Genomic DNA, 20,322 nt, shown 5'->3' with positions numbered 1-20,322 from the left:
AGGCCATAATAGTGGTTTGTTGTGGTCATATTTCTCTGCTGACCAAAGGAAGAAACCCACCAGGGATGAAGTAAAGGGCCACCTCTATGCATACATCCAGGGAGACAAAACAACCCGATGCTGTTTTGTGGTGAAGGAAGAGGGAGACAATGCTTGAAACTGTGGGTAAAGAGATGTTTTTAAACCATCATCCGTAGAGCCTCAAAAAGCCCGTCAGTGTTGGAGCATGAGCACGTGGTACTGCAAAGCTGCAGGGCTTGAAACAAAATCAGGCATCTCCAAGCCTCCCCTGAAGTTGAGCAGAGAGTGGAAACCTGAAACTATTGGTTTTGTTCTGTAAAACTCAAGAGGAGAAACAAATTCTAACTGAAAGTAATGGTCTTGCGGTTTGAAATGGCAAATTCACCTCTTGTTGCTGAGAATCATCCAGAAAGGGGGCTGGGGTTTATGTATAAGGGTTTTGCAGAAATAAAGGGCAGCTGGCTGAGAGCTGACAGGCTACGTGACACGTCAGTGTCCTTCCCTGACCCCAGAAAACCTCTGGCAGGAAGGGGACCCCATGTACAGAAATGGCAACATCATGTCAGCTTTCCTCCCTCCGCTGCTAAAGAAAATAGCATTAAAAAATAACGCAAAGAGACAGACACATGCAGCCATGGCAAACTCAGAACAATTGTGAAATCAATAAGCACCTGAAGGGCTTTGTTACTCACCACATAACCCCTCGTGTCCCCACCTGGTTCAGTGTTGTGAAACACATGTCACGTCCGGTGCACAGAAATCCTAAATGAAACAAATGGATGGTGCCTTGGGCTACGCGAGCACCATTCACATCCTATTTTATCATTAGCTGTCTGGAGAATAAAGAAACCAACAGCAACAACAACAAAAAAATCCCTGCCTGAGAAGAATCCTGATCTGAAATACCATGCTATGTATTTAGCCCAGATACTAGCAGATGCTGAAATGCATGCTGGTTTCTCACCGGTGCACAATAACCTTTGCTTTCGCAGCCAGGAAGCTTGATGCTGCCCCCTTTCTTTACAAGTGCCACCTCTGCTTGAAGCGCATAGGTACTGCTGGAAGCACGTCAGGGAGGCAGGTGCGGGATCAGAGCCCTCAGCAAAGGGGATGTTGCTCAGAGAAGTGGGGAGTATGCAGAGCCACTGAGTGGCCAGCCTGGGGGGTGATACCTGTGCATGCTGTAGAGCTCGTCTTGGTGGAAATGCCAGCTAAATTGCAGAGTTTTATGAGATGCTGGTGTGGAGACCTTTAGCTCAGCAGCCCCAAGGGGGAGACTGTAGGATGACATCATGCCATGGTTAATTCCTTGCTTTTCCTTTCCAGTGCAGTGCCTTGGACGGTGCCTGTCCATTAAGCTGTCAGGATGACGTAAGTTGCCTGGATTTCTTCTCTATACCTGTGATGGGTGTGATTAACTACCTGCTCTGTGGAGGTCTTTGTCTCCCCAGAAATCGGGTATTGCCTGTCATTTCCTCACAAGAGGTTGCGCAGCTGGGGCGGGACCTCATACTGTTGAGGCAAACCTGCAGTTTAGGTCTTCCCCTTAGCTGTGAGAAGTCACCTGAGCAAGGGGCAGTGACTCTAAGGTGCCCAGTCACCTGAGCCTGGGTAAGGCAGTGACTCTAAGGAGAGTCCATCTCCTCTAAGGCTGTCTCACTAGCATCTCAGGTCTGCCAAAGAGAGTGGCTGTCGGCATGACATGGGTGCTGGACACCCCTCTTTGCATTTACTCCACTGCTTCCACCTTGGTCTCAGGCATATTTGGGATATGCCTCCAGGGCAGCGACTCTGCCCTGGAGAGTGGGATCACCGGAGACTTTTTCTTCTGTATTCATGTAGGATTTCCTCTGCATCCATCCTAGTTTTTTAAAGGTTTTCATCTAAACTCTGTGCCTCCATTTCCTGCTCTGCAAAATAAAAATAAGACCAGCACTGATACTCAGTGGTGAGGAGAGGGTTATTTCATGAGTGGTTATAAAACTCTGAAATCTGAAGATGGAAAGCATTAGATACCATTTTATTGAAGAGAAGTGCTCTTCAAATATCCTGTCGCTTCCTGCAGGTTGTCTTGTCTTCTTAAGTGTGGCTCAGAGCCTGCTAGGCCTGCACACAGCCCTGGCAAAAGACAATCTCTGTCACAGACAGCTCATGAATTAAGTACCTCAAAATGGAGGCAGAGAGGGAAAAGCCAATTGTCTAAAACCCATGGCAGCTGAGCCATGGGACTAAGCATGGAAATGCCAAGGCTGTTGCCATAAGCACAAGCCTACACCACTCTATCCTGCACACAGTGGTACATTCCAGGCAACCATGGAAAAAGCTGTCTTTAATGTTGCTTCTCTTTCATCTCTGCAGATTCTGAATTGCTTCCTCATTGATAATAATGGCTTTATACTCGTTTCCAAAAGACCTGCAGAGGTAAGAGAGCATAAGAGGAGTGTGCTCAGCTTGTTCCTAAATAACGCACCAGAGCTGGTTAAAACAAATGAAGTTCAATTGTGTAATAAGGGCGGCCACGGTATAATTAAATTCAGCTGTACAGTGAGGGGGAAGCCTCCCAGCAGAATGACAGCACATCTTAGGTAAGGAAGGAGTTTGCAGTGATAAGGAAGGAACTAGTCAAAATACCTTTTTATCAGAAGTGAGGAAATTAGACTCCTTTCCCTCAGCACAGATGCTACTGAAAGATGATCTGAGACAGTCCCAGAAGGCAGGAGTGCCCTGACGAGGGAAGGGAAGGGAAAAGGGAAGGGAAAAGGGAAGGGAAAAGGGAAGGGAAAAGGGAAGGGAAAAGGGAAGGGAAAAGGGAAGGGAAAAGGGAAGGGAAAAGGGAAGGGAAGGGAAGGGAAGGGAAGGGAAGGGAAGGGAAGGGAAGGGAAGGGAAGGGAAGGGAAGGGAAGGGAAGGGAAGGGAAGGGAAGGGAAGGGCGCTTTTGAGTGCCTTTGAAGTTGAAGCAGGCGTTCTTCAGGAAAGGAAACTGAGTGGATGGTAAGACCAAAATGCCAAAGGCAAAAATGAAGATGGAATCATTTAAGCAAATTGGAAACAGGAGCACACATGAAGAACTGGAAGATTTACTGGACTCACAGAGGTGAAAGGAGTAAGGAAAAAGACTGAGAATAGTAATAAAAATATAAGCAACAAAAGTTGCTTCCTTTCCTCCTGCTGCCAGCGCCTCCACAACTGCTCCTAGGGAGCTGAAGGAGCACAGTTTGTGATCTGACATCTTGTGCTGCCTGAGTAAAGTCAAAACTACCAGCCACTGCATGGTTTAGCTATGCTTTTCTGCTCTCCAGTAAATTCACCACAGAGCTATTTGTTTCAAAATAATAAAAGGCCAGAGGTTTGGATGTCAGAAAGTGACGTGTTGGAACAGTCTCGTAAACTACAAAGCAATAAGTCAATAGCAACACTGGGTTTGTAGAAGAAATGGGAAATGAAGCGGTTTTGTTACTGACAGAAGTGTGGACTTTCATTAAAATTGCCATAGTACTGGAGTTAACAAATCATAGAATCATAGAATCGTTTAGGTTGGAAAAGACCTTTAAGATCATCCAGTCCAACCATTAACCTACACTACCAAGTCCACACTAAACCAATCAAGGGTAGACTAGACTAAACCATGTCCCAAAGTGCCACATCTACCCATTTTTTGAACACTTCCAGGGATGGTGACTCCACCACCTCTCTGGGCAGCCTGTTCCAATGCTTGACCACCCTTTCCGTAAAGAAATTTTTCCTAATTTCCAACCTAAACCTCCCCTGGCGCAGCTTGAGCCCATTTCCTCTCGTCCTATCGCTAACTACTTGGGAGAAGAGACCAACACCCACCTCACTACAACCTCCTTTCAGGTAGTTGTAGAGAGCGATAAGGTCTCCCCTCAGCCTCCTCTTCTCCAGGCTAAACAACCCCAGTTCCCTCAGCTGCTCCTCATAAGGCCTGTGCTCCAGACCCTGCACCAGCCTTGTTGCCATTCTCTGGACACGCTCCAGCACCTCAATGTCTTTCTTGTATTGAGGGGCCCAAAACTGGACACAGTATTCCAGGTGCGGCCTCACCAACGCCGAGTACAGGGGAACAATCACCTCCCTGCTCCTGCTGGCCACACTATTCCTGATACAGGCCAGGATACTGTTGGCCTTCTTGGCCACCTGGGCACACTGCTGGCTCATGTTCAGCCGGCTGTCGACCAACACCCCCAGGTCCTTTTCTGCCTGGCAGCTTTCCAGCCACTCTTCCCCAAGCCTGTAGCGTTGCATGGGGTTGTTGTGACCCAAGTGCAGGACCTGGCACTTGGCCTTGTTAAACCTCATACAGTTGGCCTCGGCCCATTGATCCAGCCTGTCCAGGTCCCTCTGCAGGACCTTCCTACCCTCCAGCAGATCGACACTCCCACCCAGTTTGGTGTCATCTGCAAACTTACTGAGGGTGCACTCAATCCCCTCATCCAGATTGTTGATAAAGATATTAAACAAGGCTGGCCCCAAAACAGAGCCCTGGGGAACACCGCTCGTGACCAGCTGCCAACTGGACTTAACTCCATTTACCACAACCCTCTGGGCTCGGCCACCCAACCAGTTTTTTACCCAGCAAAGACTACGCCTGTCCAAGCCATGAGCTGCCAGCTTCCCAAGGAGAATATTATGGGAGACGGTGTCAAAAGCTTTGCTAAAGTCCAGGTAAATGACATCCACAGCCTTTCCATCATCTACCAGGCGGGTCACCAGGTCATAAAAGGAGATCAGGTTGGTCAAGCATGAACGCATGCTGGCTGGGCCTGATCCCCTGGTTGACCTGCACTTGCCTGTTGAGTTCACTCATTATGAACCTCTCCATAATCTTTCCCGGCACTGAGGTCAGGCTGACAGGCCTGTAGTTTCCTGGGTCCTCCTTCCGGCCCTTCTTGCAGATGGGCGTCACATTGGCAAGCCTCCAGTCATCAGGGACCCCCCTGTTAACCAGGACTGCTGATAGATGATGGAAAGTGGCTTGGCAAGCTCCTCTGCCAGCTCCCTCAGTACTCTCAGTACTGTATGCATATTTCCAAAAGGCAGTAGATGTGATCCCAGAAATTACTTTCTTCAAGATGTGACAAACAAGTTGAAATGGAAATTAAAAATAAAGTAACAGAACACCTGATGGATGTGATTGGGACAAGCAGCGCAGCTTCTATAAAGGAAGAAAACCTATCTTATCAGCTATAGTTCTTTGAAAGTGTGAGTAAATCAGGAGATAAGGAAGAATGGGTGACCTACTGCATTTCAGTTTTTCTAAAAGCCTTGAACAGAGTCCCTTACAAGAGGCTGTTAAAGAAGTTTTGGTCAAAGAATGAAGCATGAGGTAGTGGCATTGATTTCAAAGTAGCTGGGACAGAAAAGAAAGAAGAGGAATTTTTAGATGGATACTTAAATGGAAAACATCAGCTATGTGAGGCCCATGGTTTCCCATCTCGACTTGAGTTGGTTAGCATATTCAGAATAGGCTGGCAAAAGAAAAAGATGAGACTGTGAATTCTGCAGGCACTGCATGGTAAGTTCAGAGAGGCCAAGATGAGAACTGTTGAAACTCACAGAGCAAAACGAATCAGCAACATAGTGGCACCAGGGGGTGGTACAAACAGATATCTAAGGGGGACATACTGCAAGGAATAACCAACCTCTTTTCTGTCAGGAAAGTGACCTACCCGGCACACTGAATATCGCAGTAAAAGCCCCCCTTCAATGACATGGTGTGCCAAAAAAAGAGCAAAGAAAACTTGAAAAATAAGGGTGGAAAATGCTGTAAAGTTGCATTGCCTCCCTACTCTGGGAGGCCAGGACCTGCTGCATGTTCGGGATGGGCTGGTAGTCTTAGGAGTCACTGTTTCCTCCTCTGACCCCCATGGCATTTTCAAAGGTGCTTTACTGAGTCCTGTGGCATGTGTCCGTAGATAAAGGCAACTACACCCTTTAGGTACCACAGCTACTGTTCATCCACAGCACCGCCCTCCTGGCTTCTGTCTCTAATTTTCGTGCATCTTATGGAAAATGGGTTTTTCAGAAAGTTCATCTCTGAAAGATCTGAGTAGCAGAAACATGGCATAGTGGATTTGGGTAAATTATAAATATTAGCCACGTGCCTCCAAGATCAGGCATTTTGGCAGGCACCAGAGCTGTCATCTCCTCTAGCTGTTACTTAACTGGATCTTGGAGAGTTCACGACTACTTTTCTTCTGATTTCTTTATCTTGTTCCAGTTACTGCTTTTATTTCCCAGTGGCACCATGAGTGTCCACGCTGTTAAACCCTACAGGGAGTTGAAGACAGCAGCAGCATTAAATCAGTACCCTGGGTTTCATAGCCTTGCCACCTGGATGTTGCTGCGTGGGATCACTTGCTGCTATGTGGCCTTCCCTGCCCTGTCCCACATCTTCCCTCAGTGCATCTTTTAACATAATGCAAAAAGAAAATCCCGTACCTGGATTTTTGTGGATGTTTTGCCTTTCTGGAGAAGTCAGCTAGTTCGCTGCCCTCCCTCCCTGCCTCATACCTGACACCAGGACCAGCAAGAGTGGTTCAGCTGCCTGGGTCAGTGTTCCAGCCCAGCAGCAGGGATGGGAGGGAGCTTATCCGATGCCGAAGGAGCGAGGGTGCACAGGCGAGCCATCTGCCCCGCTGAGCCACATGGGCTGTGGCGGCTCCAGTGCAAGCAGGGCCCCACATGCATCCCCGCTTCCCCGGGGAAGGCAGCCAAGGAGCTTTCACATCTGAAATGCCTGCTTCCTGGGGCAAAGTGCAAGCTAAGAATAGCAGAGAGGTGCCAAAGTGCCTGTGTCCTTATAGCCCCCAGGCGAGCAGCTGGCACTGGAGACCTGTTCTGGGGGCTGCGAGATGTTTTGCTCTGTCTCTTTGCTTACTCCCTTGGGGCTGCCATGCTTTACAGTGTGCTTAGCCTGCTGCCTGCCCGGGGCTGCCTGACGCCCTCACCTCCTTCCCGTGGTGACCGCACCAGAGCGGCTTCACACATGGATGGGGTGAGGACAGCCTGGCTCAGGCTCTGCTCCCCTCTGCCCTTGGGATGGGGGATCAAGATGGGGGATTGGCTCTAATAACCTCTGCCTGAAGGCGTCAGGAAGCTTACCAGCAGCCAGAAGCCACCATGGAAGAAAGAGCGACTTAGGATTTTAATGAGTGACGCGTTGGAAGCTCCCTGCAGGATTACTTGGGGAAGAACGAGTAATCTCTTAATTCAGGCTAATCCCCCCATCCAGACTCATCGCGGAGGGAGAAAAGAGTTAATAGCCAGAGCCAGAAGGGAGCGAGGGAGGGAGAGGACCAGGCGATCTAGGGCAGGGGAGGAAGGGAAAGTAAGTGGCAGACCCAGGCTGTGCTGCGGCGAGGGCTGCTCCACACTATGGTGCTATGTTTCTGCGGATGTTTGCAGCCATGGCCCCACAACTGCCCCTGAGTTTTTAGCCATCTTTTGCTGCCAGCCAGAGGCACAGCTGCGGATCACAGGTCTGGAGCTCCCTCCACCTGCTGCATCCAGATGTCCCTTCACTCGCTAAACCTCTTTCTCTAGGACTGCTGCCTTCTCCCTGAGGCATCTTGCAGGGGATATCTGCAAGCTCTGCCCAGGCAGGACTCCAGGGACAGGATGCAGGCAGGACTCCAGGGACAGGATGCAGGGTGGCAGCTAAAAGGCCAAGATCCCACCAGTGCTGGGCAGAGCTTGTGGAGAAGTAAGGTCTGGCTTTGTTTCAGCCATGCAGTGAGGAGGCTGCCTGCTCACCCAGAGCCTGGCCCATTTGGCAGATCTTGTTTGGCTACAGCTTTTGGGTGTACCAAAAGTATAAATTGCTCAATGAGCCAGCAGCCCATGGACACATATATGTCTGTGAGTAGTGATGCATCTTGTGAGCTATATGTGTGCTCCAGGACACATCTCTTTCCTGTGCATAGACTGCATACGTACTTGTACGCTCTCTAGCTGCAGGGGGATGTGGTGCAGCGTGTCACACAGGATGTCAGAGGTGATGCTTTGTGCTGCAAACCTCTGAAATTGCAAGGGTCTGTGGAAATCTGCCCAGAGCTGGGAGTTAGGAGAAACACAGGAGAGGGATGCCTGGGAAAGCAGCAACCAGTCACTGGAGGAAGCAGGTTGTAGCGAGAGCTGCTTTGTAAAACATTGCTTAAGTACAGCACCACTTTGGTTTCTGCCAAGTGATGCTTTGCTGTGTTACTACCTGCACGGAGTACCTAAAACAGCACCGAGCTTTGAATGTCTGATTTGGTGTTAAAGGCCAGTTTGCTGATGCTTTTCTGAACACATTCCCTAGACCTCACTCACAATTATGCTAATAGCTCCTCATACTTGTACCTATAGGAACAACATCCTACCTGGAGAAATTCAGTCAGACATCAGCATCTCTGGACAGGGTGAGCCCTATTTACAGTCCTGCAGTGACCCTCTGCCCTTGCCACACCGGCTGCAGCTTAAATCCCAGTGCTCTGGCTCCTGCTGGGGCTGCAGACTGGTATTAAGTGGAAGCAGCTGGCCTCCTCACCACCCTAATCAGATTGAAAGAGCGAGAGAGGTGAAAAAAAAGTTAGCGCTTGCTCAGACACATTTGACTATGTCTGAGACGATTACATCCTAAATGCTTGAAGGGGAGTTGATGTTATATATCGATTTATGCAGTGAAACGCCTTCTAAAGCCTGTTGGGAAGAGGCTCATAACCATGTAACACTACTGTTAGATGATTACCATATGATCTTAGGTAAATCTGCCTAAAGGTTTTTTTTTTAGTGGAAATGCCCCACTCAGATAAATGAAATCATGTCATCTGCTAATACGTGCTAAATGACTGCTAGCCTATCAGTGGAAAAGTAAAATGCCCCCTCAAAACATGTGAACGGTCCCATCGCATATGGGAGCTATTTACTGTGTCAAGACCCGTGAGCCAGGAAAATAGATGGAGGACAGCTTCTATCTACATTTTTATTGTTTACAAGTATTTTATTTACTTGCTTGCAAACAAAGCAGTGGACTTGGCAGATTCGAAGCATTTTTGCAATAGATTTGCCATGGGTTAGTAATCAGGAAAGCTAGAACTCTTGTTTGTTTGAAGAAGTCTTTCAAGCAGCGGTTCCTGCATTTGGGATTGGGACTGTATTTGAGGTTATTGACTCCAAAACGTAAATGTGACCAGAGGGCCACGAGCTCTGCTTTTAGTCCAGGCATGCAAGCGCGATCTGGGGGTTGTTGCCCCACAAATGCAACTTTTGCTAGGGTGGAGTCTGTGCTAGCAGACTGCCAGCACATAGTGTGTAAGCTAAAGGGATGGGTTGGTGTGTGTTGTATTGTTTGGGTTACTGCCTGCTCAGAACTTGCACAGCAGTGAGTTGTAAAATTGTGTTTGCTACCTAAATGAATGTGTATGGTGCACTTACGTGTGGTGAGTCAGTTCGCCTAGGGCAGCAGGAGAGCAGAGGTTCCCAAAGCCACTGCGGCCACAGGCTAGCAGAGATGCTCAAGTGGAAGAGACTTGGGCGTTCAGATCCAGAGAACGTGGATTCACAAAAACCCACAGGAGAGCCTAGGCTCCCAGTGAATCAACGTGCCTGGGTCTCTGCAGCTTGAGAGTCTGCCTTTTTCTGTCACAAGCTGCAGGGACTTCCATGGGCTGAATCATTTCCAAGCACAATAGGAATGGTGCAGGATGCCCAGCTGGTGATGGGGGAAGTCCTCCCTCAAGCTTTCCAGCCAGCCAAAGGACAAAGCTTGGCGTTTCCTCCTTATAAAACACTCATTATGTGTAGTAGGCCTCCAGACAGACTGGCTTGACTGGAGCCATCGAGCACTTGGAAATTTTACTGTTGACAGTTTATTCTGTTGTTTTCCTTTCTTGTGCTTGCAGACTGGAAAATTTTTTGGTGCGGTGGATGGCTCGGTAATGACCCAGCTGCTAAACATGGGCATGTTCAGGCGGTAAGTGGGAGATCTCTGCCCTGTATTTCTCTTTCTTCAGCTGGTGTGTGGGTCAGAGCATATTGGTCCCCATAAGCAGCACCACTGAGCAGGAGAAAGTGCACATGCCAGTGCATGTGTCTCTCTTACTTGGCTCCAAGAGCTGCTTTAGCTACCTGCCCCCTCCCCTCACTCACTCAGCCATCGTCACCACACACCCTATTTCTCCTCATCTCCTGCTCTTCCACCTGCTGTGAAGCACTGAGGGAGACAGTAACCCCTGATCTCTGTTTTGCCAGAAAGCAGCTGCTCCTCTGTCTTTTCCAGGGCAAGATGCTATGGGAAATCCTTTTGGGCGTTTTGGGTGAAGTGCTTCAGTTCCTCCTGCCACTTGGAAAGCCTTTCTATGAGCAGTTGTCTGAGAGCCCCCCAGATGTGGTGTTGGAGCTGGCTGAGCTTATTTCTCTCTCTCTCCTAAAAATACCTCTGTTCATCTCACTCCACTCCCCCAGCCCGTGTCAAAAAAGTTCAGAGTTTCAGTGGCTTGAAAACAGGAACTAGGGAGACCTGAAGTAGATACAATTATAATGCTCCTGCTTCACAGTCTGTTTTACTCACCATCTGAAATTAAGGACCTATTTCCTCCTGTGCTGACCCAGTTACCTTAATCCAGGGCCTGTATTTCTTGCTTTGCAAAATCCAGCACTGACCGAACAGCAAAGAAAGACATGTGTAAGCAGGCCACTGCTTTAGTTCTTCCATACAGAAACTTTTATAGAAAAAGTAGTGCACGCTGACGTGTGCGTCCCATAGGCAGTTGCATTGCTTGCTTTTGACTGCTTGCTTGTTTTGTGTTGATTGCAGGGTGACCATGTATGATTATCAAGCAATGTGCAAAGTACCCTACCACCACCACAGCGGTGCCCGGCCTCTGCTCAGCGTATGTATCTGTCGGCGCGCAGCCCTCTCTGGGCTTGGCTGTGGAGGCTTTCTCCTAGGACGTCTCCAACTCCTTGGTGTAACACAGTCCCAAAAAAAGCTTAGCAGCTGTTTGCTTTCAAGTGATGGGAATATCCAAACTCATCTAAGGCAGATTTCTGAGGCAGTGATGGCCACTGACAGTGGTTTCCAATTTGGCTCTCTATTGGCGTATAGGATCTCACTGAAAATCGGAAGGACCAGGGAGAGGACAGAGACTAGACTATGCCAGGGTTCTCCTAAAAGCTGAAGAACCAGCTTGCAGCTGAAATGAACAGAAATGCTTTTACAGGTCATGGTTTTACTTAGCAGCTCAAAAAGGAGGGTTGCACCATCAGGGAACAGAGCACCTGGGAGAAAGCTGTCAGCCTCTCAGGCAAGCGTGAGTGGGCTTGGAGCAACAGAGAGAGGGGTTAAAGCTGCCGAGAAATGCTGATAGCCCAGGGAACAAGCTATCAGAGTGAATGGTTTTGCCAGTACCCAAATGCAGCCTCTCTTTAGTCTGATACAAACTAATAATACAACCTAACTCTACCTTCCTAACGTGGCCTCAAACAGGCAGAACTAAGTAGTTATTCAACACTCAGGCCACTTCGAACTAGTTGAAGCAATCCTAAACAGGGATGTGTTTATTGCTGTTACCACTGGGGTTTTGATACTTTAAAATGTGGTGTGCTGGAAGTACATCCTACAGCATGACATGGTCATTTTTTTCCAGTAAAAGAATTTTCAACAAAATATTACTTTTTAATAATGTGTTACATTTTTAACAGTAGATCAGTTTTGGCAATAGCTGTACTTAAGGTGGATAGATAAAAAATTGTGACTGTAGTGAAAATATTTGCTTGATCATATCCTTGAGAATTTTGATGACTGAAAGAAATGTCACAAAATATGAGCTGCCAAAAAACAGGTGAATTGGGAAGAGAATAAAAGGGTGAGCATTTGGCCTTCATCTCTCCCTTTCCCCTCTTAGCAAAACCCTCGAAAAGGAAGAAATCAAAAAAAGTCCATTTTTCATATGCATCATTCAAAGGAAAAATCGGTCAGATTGCCCACCATCTATACATTTTACTATTTGCTGACTTATTTTGGTTGAAGATAAGTCAGTTAGCAGTAATGGAACATTATCTTGTGTCCTGTGACTGCTGCATCTGTTTTGGGTTTGAGGATACGGGCATGATTATGAGAGGGAGAGATGAAAATTAGACATGGTTACCGTGAAGAAAAGAAGCAGCAGGATCCTCTGCAGATGAATTGTCCCTAGGACAGTTCTGGATTTCCAATTTGTAGCTGAAAAGCAGGAAGATGATAGAAGTCATGCCATCTTGAGGAAAAGCTGGATGAAAGCACAGTTAAGCATAATCAATCAATGGCAGATAATACTTAATCCTGGGCAATGCTGTTGCTTGTCCCAGAAACACCACTTGCTATCAGAATATAAAAGCATCCTAAACTGGTGGTGTCCCATTTAGCTGTGTTTCTCTTCTGCTCTGAGCTCTCAAGGTCATCCATACTGGAGAGAAATCATCAAGCAATTACATCTTCAAAGTCCTTCGTACATTTGTGATAAACTCCCTGACCCTGACGGGGAGGGGGTGAGAAGATATTATTAGTAGCAAGGCAGCTCCGCTGGCTTTTGATGTGTTTTGAACATTTTCCAGTGATGCTCAGACCTTGAATTTCCAGCCTGTCTTCAAGAGCTCTGATCAGTGGAGGGAATTGGTCTGAAACGTGGGGTCCTGCATAACAATTATAAACTCTCTGACCAAGTCCTTATGGTATTTCTCATTTCTTCTTTTGTTCTCCAGCCAATTTATGCCTTTCTAGCTGCAGTGAAATGGCTGATAAGTGATTTCCTCATGTGAGTACCAAAAGATGGGGGTGTTTGGGAGGCTTAGACCAATGAGGTTGAGAGCTGAGAAAGCTGCAAGCAGAGGCCTCCGCATAGGGCATTGCTGTCAGCCTTCTCCTGACATTCAGCTCAGCGCCTTGCTCCTGGGAGACAGAAAGCTATTACTATTCCCATTTTGAGAGGCAGAGGCCCGGAGCGGGTCTGGGATTTACCTGAAGTCACTCAGTACAAAGTGGCGGAGTCAGAAATAGGACTCGGGTCTCCCGGGGCCCCGTGCAGATCCTTGATGCGAAGTCCTCTTGCCTGTCTCCTTTGCCCGTGATGAGCGAATGCAGACCTTCACTTCGCAGGGGGCGAAGGCTGAAGGAAGGAAGCCAGGGAGCTCAGGTCTGAGTGGCAGGCAAGGAAGGAAAGAGGGGAGGCCATGAATCAAGCTCCAGATTCGGGCTTGCCTCAAACTGCTGGGAAGAATCGGAGTTCAAGTTCAAATTAGGATGAAAGCGCCACTTCTCAGCTTGCCGGGTTTGCAAAAGGCAAGGTGTGGAAAAGATCCAGCTCCTAGGGCTTGAGTGTAATTCAGAATAATTCAATGTGCTGTGCAGCTACCTCCGTGTAGCCAGTGTACAGGCTCCCTGATGGCCGTCCGTGCCTGCTCCTCAGGTGGGTCTCATGGTGACTGAATTCCCTCCCAGCCTCAGGGGCTGCCGTACTTGGTCCTTCCTTCACTGGCAAGGCCCCCACAGAGTATGCACTTCAGGTAAAAGCCCATTCAGTTATTTGACAGTACAGATCCCATGATACAGAGCTACACTCTCATCACGTGGAGAGGAAAGAAAAAAAAAATTAAAAAAAAAACCCCAACCCTCAGACTTCCACTGCCAGCAAATTCATAGTAAACATTTTAGAACTGATACTCGCCGCAAGACGGGGCCATCTCCCTGACACCTGCATCCTTCCAGGCTGCTGAAAAAGCATCCTCTGTTCTTGCTCTTTTGACAGCTTCCTTTTGGAGTTTAACATGAGTAGCTTCTGGCACTCGGACAACTTGGCAGATGGTGAGTACACAAAAGTCCAGCCGCCCCATAGCACGTGAGCGTTAGAGCCGCTGGTGGCAGAAGAAGCTGTGTACGGGGAAGCCTGGCCTCGTGCGAGGAGCCCACCATCTGCCCTCCCACCTCTCCCTCTGTGGACGCTGGAATCCAGCTTCTAGGTCCCACCACCACCCCGTCTCCCCCTACTTCCACCCCAATTTCAGGCTGCCACAGCACCAGAGCGGTCTGGGTGAGGTGTGTGCTGCTCAGAACACGCTGCTTGCTTTCCTCAGGGTAACTGCTGGGGTGGGGGGAGGCTCTTCTTTCCAAGGACCCCCACCCTATGTGCAGTCGGATGAGAGAGACCATCAGCTGCAAAGCCCTTCAGTTGCAAAGACTCCACTCCAGTCTTACCTGAGGGTGGCCTACAGGACGGGACAGAGCAGGGCTGGAGCAGCAGGCTCTCTGGAGCCTAGCAGGGGTCCCAGGAAGCTAGCCAGAAACCTGTAAGGTTCCATAATACATGGGGGGGGGTGTCTTCATTTGCCCACTGGACCCTCTCTGGAAGAGAGAAGATGATGATTTTGCATCATGGTATTGCATCATGGTATTGCACATGGTATTGCACAGCAGCTCAGTGCAGCAGAGCGGTATGTCTGGGTTGAAATCCAGTGACCTGCCCTGCAGCTGCAGTGCTGCCTGCTAAAAACATTCCGGGAGTCTCTGTAGTCCCATCCCTGCCCCGCAGGGATGTTAATGTCCCTGAGGTGACCCGAAGGGAAAGGTGAGGAGTGCTCTGCGCAGCCATGTAGGTGCTGTTATTACATCCTCACTAATTATTCAGCACTACTGGTGCTTTTAGTGGAGACAGTGGTACCTTCCCTGCTAACTGTGGGGCTGAGGCTTCTGCACTGAACTCTCCTGGCGCAGTGGGGAAACAATCCTTTTCAGAAAGCAAAATTTCCTTCTAATCAGAGAACCAGCCCAGTGTCTGGGTACTGTTTAGGTCCCGCTCACCTCCTCCAAAAAGAATTGCCAGAGATGGTGGTAGAAGTTGCAGGTATCCTCTGTGTGGCCCTGGCTTCTGCTTAACACACATCAGGATAACGGGAGTGGCCCCATGCAGAAATCGGTGGGGAAGAGTCAGATGAGCAAGTGCAGTACTTGTGGCAGTGCAGGAGGGACTGCTCTTTCTGGAGGACAGACGGACTTGGTGTTCCTGCAGGGAGCTGCTGTGGATGCTAAATGGCTGCAGTTTGACTTAGCCTTTGCTTGAGGAGATGCGAGAAAAAGGGAGGAGGGTTCTCACTGCTGCCCTGCTCATCACCATTTCCTTTTGTGCTTTCTTCATCTCTCTCCCGCATCACCTCCATGGCTGCTGTGTGCAAATTCATCTCTTCGCTGCGCTGCCATCATGTGAAACTGTTACGTGGCTCCATCTTCATTGTCTGTCTGTGTGTGTCATGCGACTTTTCCAGCCAAGGCTGTCTTCCATCACTGTAAGTAGAACCACTTAGCAGCAAAAAGAGGAGGATTTAGCTAGAAATCCCAGGCTAGGAAAGACTTCTTTCCACCTTTTGGACAATGGGGAACTTGCGGAAAGGTGTGACAGGGACAAGGCAGTGCCTGGCTCTATTTCTCTGCACTGCAAAGAAGCAAGCAGTGCTGTTGCTCATTTAGCTGGCTGAGCTGGTGATTGAGAAGTCACTGAGAAGTCAATAAAAGAAGGAACACACCAGCCTCCTCAGTGACTGTGGGCACAGACAAAACTATCACTCATTACTATGGCATAGATGGGCCTGTAGCCTGTGTACCGTGGCATGTCCTTGAGGCACTGTGGTTCCCAGCTGCCCTGTTCTTTTCAGCTGTTACAGCAAAACCAAAGACCAACCCGTGCCTTCTTGCAGGAAAAAACTCTACAGGTCTTGTAGACTTGAGCTATTAAGAGCCAACTTAAGTCTTAAGTCTTCTTTTCTACACCCCATGGCTTAGCTCCTTCTGATGAATCCCAGCCCAGCTCCAGGATAACACAGAGTTACTTTCAAGCAGTTCAGCTGATAAGTATATGCTCTGGCTCATAAATCCACTCCTACAGGCTAGTTGGAAATCCCTCCAGACAGAGTCCAGACTGTCGCTGTTTGTATCTCACTGCTTCCATATCTAGCTTGTATTTGCCAATTTGCTCTCTGCCCAGCAAGACATATGTGTGAGACAGAGATAGAGAAATAGAGACAGTTGGAATGTGTTACTGTATGAAGAAGATGAAGAGAAAGAGAGGGTGACTATGGATAAAAAAATGAGTGTCCATGTGAGGCGGGGGAGTAGTGGGGTGAAAGAAATTGGGGCTGGAAGAAATGGGTGTTGCACATGTTGTTAAGAAGGGGCTGTAGATTTTTGCCAGAGATGTTAACGTTTTCTTGACTGTGTGCCAAGGCTGGTGTATGCAAAAAGTATGGAGAGAAAGAGACATTTTGTGAGGGAGAAATTGAGCACAAATTTATTCAGGGATATGTGCAGAGGAATTAACGGTCGGGGATCTAATGTCTCGTTGCGCACCTCTGTCTCTGCAGCACTGAGCCTATTCCTGCTTCCCAAGTTCTCTTGCTTTCTGGGAAAGCAAGGCTTGCCATTGGAATACGGGCATGATGTATTCAGGCTGCACTCATCATGCAAATCTGCTTTTCAGAGGTGGTGAGAAGACATGTTTGCTTCCACAGATTTTTCACTGCTCTCAGCATCTCATTCCTCTCTGTGTTTGTAAGGGCTTCTGCTTTTATGGACATCATCACAGGTTTGAAAGCCTTTAATTAAGCCAAAAATACTTCCAGCCAAGGCATGCAGCCTAAAAAGGACTGTTCCTAGAATTCTATAGCTCAGAAAAGTTTATTTTTGACTTCATGGTAATGTACACAGAGGATGTTTTACAAGATAATTGATTAAATTCTGTGGTTTGTATTTGTAACTAAGTGGCAGATTTTGTCTCACGTGTCCCAGAGTAAATCCACTGACTTGGGTGATTTCTGCTGGTGGGAAAGAGTTCATAATCTGGGCTGTATAGTTCGTAACAAGGCGCGGCGGCTGCCTTTTCTGCTCAGAAGGATTGGTTGCCAAATGTCTGACAGTCTTTCTGGAAGTGCAGATGGTAGCAACGACAGCCTGGAATTAACTCACTCTTTGCTATAAAGTTCGCAGTTTGTTATCAGCTCCTCTGACCGTTTACTAATCCCTGACCACCAGACTTTCAGAGCGCTGATAACATTTTGATGTCCAGCATGTGCATGCAGAGGCTCAGCCCAAGGGTTTTGCTGATGATGTGCGCGCTACTGAGGTCCTCTGAACTTCTCAATACTGCTGCAGCTGCATTGCTTCCAAGCAAATGAAGTGGCAGTAGGCTTAAGCATAATCTCTGTCATAGGTCTTGTCTCTGTGCAGAAGTTAGGAGATTTTAAAGTGCCTTCTTTTCATTTAGCCTGTGCCAAGAAACTGATTTAAGATGGTCTGTGCGGGGGACTTGTGCCAATTTCGCACAGTTTGAAAATACAGCTTGGTGCGCAGGATGAGGTTAATCCAGAGCAAGTCAAATTGCAGATGTTCGTGAAAGATTGGAAACAGAAACACAACTTCTGTTCATGACTTAGCCCATACTGCACTGCAAAAGTGCCCCTGAAGGGAATAAACCCGCTGCACTTCACTTACCTCCAGATGCACAGGCTGCTCCTCTGAGTGCCACCGCAGCGCAGTTTGGCCCGTTGGGGCTGGTGAGGCCGCACCTGGAATACTGTGTCCAGTTTTGGGCCCCTCAATACAAGAAAGACAGTGAGGTGCTGGAGTGTGTCCAGAGAAGGGCAACAAAGCTGGTGAAGGGTCTGGAGCACAGGCCTTATGAGGAGCGGCTGAGGGAACTGGGGTTGTTTAGCCTGGAGAAGAGGAGGCTGAGGGGAGACCTTATCGCTCTCTACAACTACCTGAAAGGAGGTTGTAGTGAGGTGGGTGTTGGTCTCTTCTCCCAAGTAGTTAGTGATAGGATGAGAGGAAATGGGCTCAAGCTGCGCCAGGGGAGGTTTAGGCTGGAAATTAGGAGAAATTTCTTTACGGAAAGGGTAGTCAAGCATTGGAACAGGCTGCCCAGAGAGGTGGTGGAGTCACCATCCCTGGAAGTGTTCAAAAAATGGGTAGATGTGGCACTTGGGGACATGGTTTAGTCTAGTCTACCCTTGATTGGTTTAGTGTGGACTTGGTAGTGTAGGTTAATGGTTGGACTGGATGATCTTAAAGGTCTTTTCCAACCTAAACGATTCTATGATTCTATGATTCTATGATTACTGCTTATGTGTTGCCTCTCTGGGCCTGTGTCCAGAGCTGAGGTCCAGCTCGTGTCCATGCATGTGGGTCAGGCCAGCAAGCAGTGCTGGTCGGCACTGGCAGAGGGTACAGGTTTATCCTGGGTGTGGGCCGTGCAGTCTCTTTAGTTGCCTTTCCCCTTGAGGCCCAGTTCTCCAAGCCCGAGACCAGCAGAATGGCCCTGATTCAACACTGGCTGAGGCCAGGAGGCCTCAAATCTCCCTCTGTCCCATATTTTCCAAGCTAATGGTCTTATTCACCCCCTCCCTGCACCCCATCCTTCACACCACTGTTTTTTCTATGGCTTTTAACTCCATCTGCTTTGATGACACTGCATCAGGAAGCTGGAGCTTGTGGAGAATGTCATTCTTTGCCAGGGACGGGATGAAAATGAGGATCTGGATGAAGTCTCTGCTATGTCAGAACCCTTTGCCACTCCTGACATGAGCAATGTGCTAAATTCTTGCAAGCAGTTGTGCCCCAACTTTGTCAGGTCACCTTTGTGGTCATCACAGCTGTTCTTCTGAGGAAGAACTGGCGCAGTCCGTCACCAACAGCTGTGCTGTGGGACAGCCCCAGTCACCCAGGGCCGGGGGTAACATAACGGGATTTTGGTGGTTCGTGGCTGAGGCATCAATGGGTCGTCCTGCCACAAGCATGTCCCTAGGAAGGTCTGTCCCTAGCCCAGACTATGATAGTCTGGCCACCTGTTTCAGAGTTTGGAGCTGTTTTCCCAGGCACTAGTAGAGTGAATTAAGGCTGAAGGAAGGGCTCCTGCTCTGTTCCTCACACTCCATCAGAGACTTCACTGGCCAGAATACAGTTACCAGCCCTGGACCTGGTGTGAGCTGGAAAGCATTTGCAGCTTCTCTCCTTTCAGCATAAATGGGGATATTCTGTGTGTTTCATCAGAAACGTCTAAGCCTTTGAAATTCACGTCAGTAATAGGGTCTTCTACTGCTCATCCTGAATGTCCTCAGGGCTGTTTGTCCCCATGACAGGTACTAGTCAGAGGCATCCTCCATTAGCAAAAATGGGAGAGGCTTCTCCATGCTTCTGCAGCGTGAGGTTTGCACAGAGGGACAATGAATGGTGGCAGAGCACAGGCAGGCAGCTCCTGGCTGCCGGCAGAGTTGCTGCCGGACCCTGAAATGACGAGTGTAGTTGATTAATTTAGTGTGAATCCAGGGTGAACACAGGACAAGGCATCAGGCTGAAATCAAGCCTTGTGCGCTTTTGAACCTGTGCAAAACAAACCTAACCCTGATACCGAAAGTTGGGTCCTACCATTGGGAGGATTTAAGTAGGAGGCTGCCTTGTGAGTGACATTTTTAGAGAGTTCAGAAGAAAAACACAAGGCGCAACTATGGGAGACTCTGGACTGCAGCGAGGTGTTTGAGTACCCATCATATTCACCTGGGGAAGGCATTAGCAGGGAGATTGGGCTGCAGCTCCTGGCTCTTAAATGGATGTCTTGTGTTGCTGGATTGCCATGGTGGAGAGAGAAATCAGAGAAAATCATCCGGCTTCTTTCTCTCTCTCATGTTATCCACATTGTTTAGACAGCAAGGTCCTCAGGGTAGAGCACACTCTTTCTGTGTGCTCCAGCAGTGTCAGGGGAGAGGATACCATAGCTCTCAGTGAGGGTTTTACAGTGATGCAAATTACCCATCAGGATCATGGATGCCCTCTTGGTGCCTTCTTACTATACATTTACTGATTAAAACCCATGTTGCTGCATTTTTCTATAAATCTTCAGTGCTGCTGCTGCAAGGGATAAGCCAGTCATCCCCCACATCAGAAGGACTCTCTTCTCTGTCCATCCCCCTGGCAGGGCTGGCAGCAGCCGCTGTGTGGGCGGAGGGCTGTGGAGCGAGTCTTTTGTGCTCAGATCCAAAACTGATGTAGAAACCAATTCTCATACTTGTTGTTGGCTGAGCCGCAACCACCTCTACCCTAGCAACAAAGCCTCGCATTTCCATCAGCAACATTCCCCTGTGTCTTACAGCAGGAACTGGCTTTGCTACCTCCAACTGCAGAAAATAATTGCCAGAAGGGCCCAAGGCAGTAGTTTCAGGCAAGGCTAAACTCCTAGAAAGGATGCCCTTGCTTCTTGAGGGAGGCTCAGTGAGGCGGTTCAGCTC

General features: G+C 48.5%; 1 protein-coding gene and 1 pseudogene across 1 annotated transcript in view; one reads left to right on the top strand and one right to left on the bottom strand.

Moving 5' to 3' along the window:
• Window positions 1-20,322, top strand: part of CACNA2D4 (calcium voltage-gated channel auxiliary subunit alpha2delta 4) — a 144,108-nt gene that overhangs the window by 117,927 nt on the left and 5,859 nt on the right. The window contains exons 30-36 of the mRNA XM_075709888.1: window positions 1,348-1,392; window positions 2,380-2,442; window positions 9,924-9,994; window positions 10,838-10,913; window positions 12,763-12,815; window positions 13,806-13,861; window positions 15,316-15,336. Coding sequence (XP_075566003.1) covers window positions 1,348-1,392; window positions 2,380-2,442; window positions 9,924-9,994; window positions 10,838-10,913; window positions 12,763-12,815; window positions 13,806-13,861; window positions 15,316-15,336 — 385 coding nt within the window. The remainder of the gene's footprint in view (window positions 1-1,347; window positions 1,393-2,379; window positions 2,443-9,923; window positions 9,995-10,837; window positions 10,914-12,762; window positions 12,816-13,805; window positions 13,862-15,315; window positions 15,337-20,322) is intronic.
• Window positions 15,812-16,879, bottom strand: LOC142596026 (uncharacterized; annotated as a pseudogene).

This window comes from Pelecanus crispus, chromosome 1 (genome assembly GCF_030463565.1).
Source record: "Pelecanus crispus isolate bPelCri1 chromosome 1, bPelCri1.pri, whole genome shotgun sequence".
Classification (NCBI taxonomy): Eukaryota; Metazoa; Chordata; class Aves; order Pelecaniformes; family Pelecanidae; genus Pelecanus; species Pelecanus crispus.
Note: the sequence above shows the minus strand (reverse complement) of the source record. Positions and strands in the feature narration are given on the sequence as shown.